This window comes from Lutzomyia longipalpis, chromosome 1 (assembly GCF_024334085.1).
Source record: "Lutzomyia longipalpis isolate SR_M1_2022 chromosome 1, ASM2433408v1".
NCBI lineage: Eukaryota > Metazoa > Arthropoda > Insecta > Diptera > Psychodidae > Lutzomyia > Lutzomyia longipalpis.
Window position 1 is genome coordinate 43,709,662 of NC_074707.1, and position 6,517 is coordinate 43,716,178.

The following is a 6,517-nucleotide window of genomic DNA, read 5'->3' on the forward strand; positions in this document are numbered from 1 at the left end:
AACTCGCCAAGAGAGCTGTTGTATTGGAAGTTGAACGTTGGGTGGTTAGTAAAAAGCACTATTTGCGACAGAAATAGCCGAGGAAGAAAGAGACAGGGTTTGGTGAACATTTACGTAGAGAAAAGTTGTTCTGGGATGGCACTTCAGTTGGGCTATCGTTTATAAGCCAAATAGTAGGAATTCCCCTCTGCAAACAGTCGCATCTTATAACGTTGTGTTTTGAATAGGCAACATACAGTATTGGTGGTGTATATCTGTTGGTAATAAGGTTCCAATCGTGTGTGTAAATTTCTATTATTGTTAACCTAAGCCAACACTAGGAGATTATTAATCGCGTAAATATAGTGTTTATTGAGCGACGGTACGCGACGGTTTGTTCTTTTTAAATTTATACTTTTTTTCTGAGACACTCTTTGCTTGCAAATCACAAACTACATCTCAGTGTGAACTCAAAAGATTTGTACAAGAGAAAAGAAAGATCTTTTGGAGCATACAAGAATCCTTGCAAAGTGAATAGACAAATATTAAGGAAAAAGTTGTGCATACTAGTGACCTAGACTAGACTATTATTTTGAATTTGAGGATCTGTGTAACAGACTTGTGAATAAAAAGGAAATTATTATTTTCAAATATATAACTACTAAAAGTGAAGAGTGTAACGTCTAAGAGGCATGTTGGGGAATAGGCCCTACTGTGTGTCTTGTCTATGTGTTTGATGGTGTCTTAAGGCCGCACCTACCCCTGGAAGAGGTGGAGGTAGCAAACCTGTTGCCCCAGTAAACCATTCAGTACACATATCCTAAAGGATACCATCCCCGTGCAAACACATCAAATCATCTCCCAGAGTCAAGAGAATTTATTCAACTGGGTGGTAAATTGTACGTGGAGCAACAAGAACAAATATTGTCCACGGAGGGAAGGTGGTAACCCCAACGGAAGACAACAGCATCAATGGTTGTTGTATATTTGTGTTCGGATAATTAAATGACTTGTGCATTTAAAATTGTGTCTCATCCCACCTGAGGATTAACAAGCACACCGAGGTGGCATAAATAATTTGCGAGTTTGTGGAACATCATTGACCACCAAGTTGACCAATTTATTGGCAGTGCTATTCAAACGGCTAAATAGCTGATTTAAAAAAAAATGGTGTGGATTGAAGTGAACTAGCTAGGATTAAAAGAAATTTATGTGCTTTATGAACAGTCCGCAGACTGTGTAAATACGTGCTTGTGTAAAAGCCCAGCGGGAAAATATGCAAAAGCTCTATCCAGAAACGACCAATTCATCGAGTATGGCAGGCGGCAATATGAGTCCCATGGGTGCACCAACATACTCCATGAACACGATGGGTATGACGGTGGGTGGGATGACGTCGGTGTCGCCACAAAGTGGTAGCTTTGGGTCAGCAGTACTCGGTTCATCCGGCATGTCAAGCATGGGGGCGGCTATGAATACCATGGGTGGTAACTGCATGACACCCTCAGCAATGGGGTATAGCTCAATGGGATCCCCGCTGGGCAATATGGGATCATGCATGAGCTCAGGCATGGGTACAATGGCAGCCAGTATGGGTGGCTACACTTCCGTCGGAACAATGGGTACAAGTCGAGAATTGGGTGATGCAGCGTCACCCAACTCGGCGGTGTTGCAACGGTCGCGTGTTGAAAAACCAAGTTCCTACCGTAGAAGCTATACGCACGCTAAGCCACCATATAGCTACATTAGCCTTATCACAATGGCCATACAAAATAATCCCCACAAAATGCTGACTCTTTCCGAGATCTACCAATTCATCATGGATCTCTTTCCATTTTACCGCCAAAATCAGCAACGTTGGCAAAACTCAATTAGGCATTCGCTGAGTTTCAATGATTGCTTCGTAAAAGTTCCCCGTACCCCCGATAAACCGGGTAAGGGGTCATTTTGGACGCTGCACCCAGATTCGGGAAATATGTTCGAGAATGGGTGCTACCTCAGACGACAGAAGAGGTTCAAAGATGAAAAGAAAGAGCAACTAAGGCAACTGCATAAGAGCCCCTCATCAAGCATAGAAGCCACGAGTCCAGGAAAGAAAGATGTCATCCAGCATGATGACCACCATCGTGACCACAAAACCGACCCACATATGACGGCTATGCTAACCTCAGCCCACGGCAAAGATGCCGAAACGCTGGCTCTTTTGCATGCGGGCGCCGAGCTGGGTCTTGCACAGCACCCCCATAGTCAACACCCGCCACCCCATCAGCAACTCCAACAAGAAGAATTATCCGCCATGGTGAATCGCTGCCACCCATCGCTACTCAGTGACTACCACTCCATGCATCATCTGAAGCAGGAGCCTGCTGGCTACACACCGTCGAGTCATCCATTCTCCATAACACGACTCCTGCCCACCGAATCGAAGGCCGACATCAAAATGTACGACATGAGCCAGTACACTGGCTACAACACCCTCAGCCCACTTCCGAACTCACATGCTGCCTTGGGACAGGAATCCTACTACCAGAGTCTAGGATACCACGCACCAGCGGGCACAACGAGCTTGTGACATCAGTACCCACTGGCCTAAGCTGTGATCTTATTAGAACCAACTACTAAAATTTATATCGAATAGCCTACGGGTGCAAATTATCGGTTCACCGGTGCCCTGCAGCCCGGCACTCCCCATTGCCCAAGAAGAGACGTCTTGGGCTGTTTTTTTTGAAGATGAGAAAAGCATTGCTGTGGAGGCTGATCTCCACTGTCCACTCCAGTGTAACCCTGAATACCCGCAGAGATGAAGAGTGTCACACCACGCAGTGAAGAGAAAAACAATGTACTCCCACTCACAGATTTTTTTCTTGGTTGGTATCTTCTTCAACAACCAACATTGCTTTGTACAGACAATTAGGCGTTAAGACAAGGTAACTTTCGAAATAACCTAACTCACATTGGCACTCCCCAGAAGGGGCAAATTTTTATTATGTATAATTACTATATACCTATTTCCTTCGGTCATCTCATGCTATTTGTTTGATGGAAAACTTTAAAGGGAAAATGTCTCATTAAATATTCTTTCCCATATAATAAGCAACAACACTACCAACATTCTTGCTAATTAATTAATTAATAAAACTTAATATTTGTTGATATTTTTTTTAATTGAGATTTCTATTGCGATTTTAATTTATGTGGCAATTTAATTAGCTTTAAGAAATTCTTTAAAATAAAATAAATTGATAAAATTTAACAGAAAAAATCGCACTAAAAATCAGAGTTAAGATATTATGTGTAGTACAAAATTACCTGCTATTTTTATAAAAATATTTTCTCAACAAAAATGTCTTATTTTAACATCTTATCTGTCGTACCAGTTATGTATTTCATTTGTAAGAATAAACTAATTGAAACATTCTTTTTAGAACTCTTTAATAAAGATCACTTCAAAGCATAATATCATAACTTTGTAATGAATCAGATGAATAAAGTCTTTTAAAGAAAAATTCCAAAATAATTTAGTTCTCTAAATGCTGGTTGTGTTGTTTGATATCTTCATTAAGTTCAACTTGCAGAAAATGCATAATAATGGAGTCACATAAACCGAGTAATTCTCAATGGTTTTTCTTACCCGTTTGCTCATGAGATGCTCTAACTCAGACGATTATTGACAGAGAAAATATAATTAAACAAACAAATATAGGGAGTTGCAGTGGTTCAGAAGTTTAATGGCTGTAATTGAAGACTTTCCACATATAACCAAAAGTTCGGTTTTGGTCATTTCACTCGCGACTGCAAGAAAAAAGAACACAAAAGAGATGTAAAAAAAATTTAGCAGAACATCGTGAATATTTAATTAGTGAGATACAAAATGTGTTTACACGTGAAGAATGCGACACATTGAGTGTAGTGCTATTAAAATACGCGCCTTGTGATGTTAAGAGACCGCATCATTCGTTCATGTTTTGTGTCTCCTCTCAGATTCATTGGAATTATAATTTCTTTGACAAAAATAACTGTTTGATGAGTTTCCTATACAATGTTCTGGAGAAAATATATTTATTTTTGAATTTTCTTTAAAGGGAAATTTTTTTATAAATAAATTGAATCTGAATTATGCATTGCAGCATAAAAAAATGAATCATTCAAAAAACTAACTTTCTTTTTCACAGAAAAAAACTTAAAAATCAAACATTAATCGTAAAGTGAAAATTCAGCACTTAATTCATAATTTTAACGTGGAAATTTTGTGGGAAACTATTTTCTGTGAATAAGCATTTTTCCAGATTTTCTTACTCTAACTCTCATTGGATATTATGTAGGTGTCTCGCAGTTTCGTTGTTCCGAATTTTTGCCCTTTTATGAGTCATTACTGATTACCCGGTTATTCATGCCTTATGCTTACCTCTATCTTTATCTTTTAACGCACTTCTGACATAACAATTTGTAAATCATAACATATGAAATAATTCAAGAAAAAAGAAACAATGAAAATTATCAAAAACTGCGAGTTTTCAGGAGTTTCAATAACTTTTTTATCCATCAAACAATTCAGTATGCATCCTCATAGCCTTGAGCCTTATTTTTCTTGAGAAATAAAAAGAAATGCCTCCCAGAATTTTGTGATGATTAAGAAACAGAAATTTCGGCAAAAAATCTCATTTTCTCTTTAGATTTAAGATTTATTTACAAAATTCTACAATTTCTCATTGCGATTTAATGTAGCGCTAGAAAAAAACAGCAGTAAAGCGCAATTTTTTAGTGCTCTGCTATCACTATCAATAAGTCAAGTATTTTAGTCATATCTTTAATTGCAATCTAAACAAAAGGGGGTTTTATAAGTTCTTTTATTTTCTAGCATAATGTGGGTCAGTACTGAGTGTCTGTCATTTTCCACCCAGCGCAAAGAATCTTTTTTATTGATCCATTTTCTCTTTATTCTCCTATTCTTGCGTCTTTTTAAATTATTTATCAACTTATAGCTGCTATAGTGCAATAAATGTTTCAGAAAATAAAACTTGAAAGAGAGAGAAAACCACCAAGAAAAAAAAGGGGGATTCTAATCAAGGAGAAATATCTCGAAATGACCTTCTTCTCGCTGAAAGTCGCGCAATATGATGGAAGGAATATATAAATAAAAATTATATATTATATATTAGGTTTTCAAAGAGACGAAAAAGTGCATTTAACCTGATGAAACTGAATGAAGGAAAATTTTAATATTGAAAAGAAAAATCATAACTGAGAGAATACTATGAAAAAAACTTTTTTTTTTAGTTTGTAAGAAGACGAATGAAAGACGATTTTGTGTTATAAGGAATACAAATGTACATTTTGATTGCGTATAGGATTGAAAGTAAAATGAGACGAAATAATAAAGCATTATTGATTATAAAGGAAAGTGAGAAAAAAATTGTAGGTTTAACTTGTAATTAGTAAACTAAAATAGAGTAACAAAAAAGCCGTGAGGAAGAAAAAAAGAAAAAATATATAAAAATTACATTCAAATTATACCTAATTAACTATGAGTAAACAAAATGAAACATCTACCAGTGTAAGAAATAATGTAAAGAAGAATCACATTTCAGAATGATAAGTGAAACTAATGTAATAATGTATAAATATGGGAAATTATATCTAAAATAGATATTAGATATTATAATTAAATTGCAAGTGAAAGAAAGAAAACAATTTGCCCGATTGATTTCTCAATGAATTAAAATGATTTCAAGAAGAAAAAAAATGAAGATGGAAAAATAATATGATAAGATATTAATACTGTTTTGTCACGAATAATCTGAAGAAAGTAATAAAAATTTCAATGTTCAAATATAAACGAATTTTACCTGATTCCTTTAGTTTTTGATGCTTCTTATATTATATGAGTGAGAAAAATCCTCCTATCAGTCGCCATGTTTCTTATCAGCAGCTATCAGTGGACTCCAATATGTGCATAGTGTGATGATAGTGCGACAGAAAAAGCAGTGAGACGATGACATGGGAATGCATTTCCTATATCAAAGACCCAGAGACTGTATATAATTTCATGTAAATAAATCGTGAGTTTATCAAATAAATTAAATATAGTTGCAATTAATAATATTTATGGCAATTGACAACAAATTCTAAGTGTGTATGAGTGTGTTTGGATAAATTAACTTCTAGTCAACATAAATAATAAATCAAACATACAGAGTGGGCACAAAATTAATCAAAAGGAAAACTTTTTTTCTAACCTCCCAAAAATGAAAGAAATTTAACGAATTCAAGGGAAATTGATTAGAAACTTCGTTAAAAATGCATGTTATTGATTTATCCGCGTAATCACATTGCTTTCCACTACACTACAAGGGGTTAAATGAATTTGTAGCTTGGTAAAAAAAAAATGTCGCAATTTTCACACAAAAACAGTCACGCTTACAGGAATAAACATTTTTGAATTTTCAATGTCAGGGTTTTTAGTAGATATATAATTTTATTTTTACGTGTTAAGATTACTAGTAAGATAGAGCATTAATGTTAAAATAATATCATATTG

General features: G+C 35.6%; 1 protein-coding gene across 1 annotated transcript; it reads left to right on the plus strand.

Annotated features, from left to right (window-relative positions):
• Positions 1 to 52: 52 nt before the first annotated feature.
• On the plus strand, positions 53 to 5,722 carry LOC129787590 (protein fork head). Its single transcript, XM_055823305.1, has one exon. The coding sequence runs from the start codon at positions 1,256 to 1,258 to the stop codon at positions 2,549 to 2,551; it is 1,296 nt and encodes a 431-aa protein (XP_055679280.1). The 5' UTR covers positions 53 to 1,255; the 3' UTR covers positions 2,552 to 5,722.
• The last annotated feature ends 795 nt before the right edge of the window (positions 5,723 to 6,517 follow it).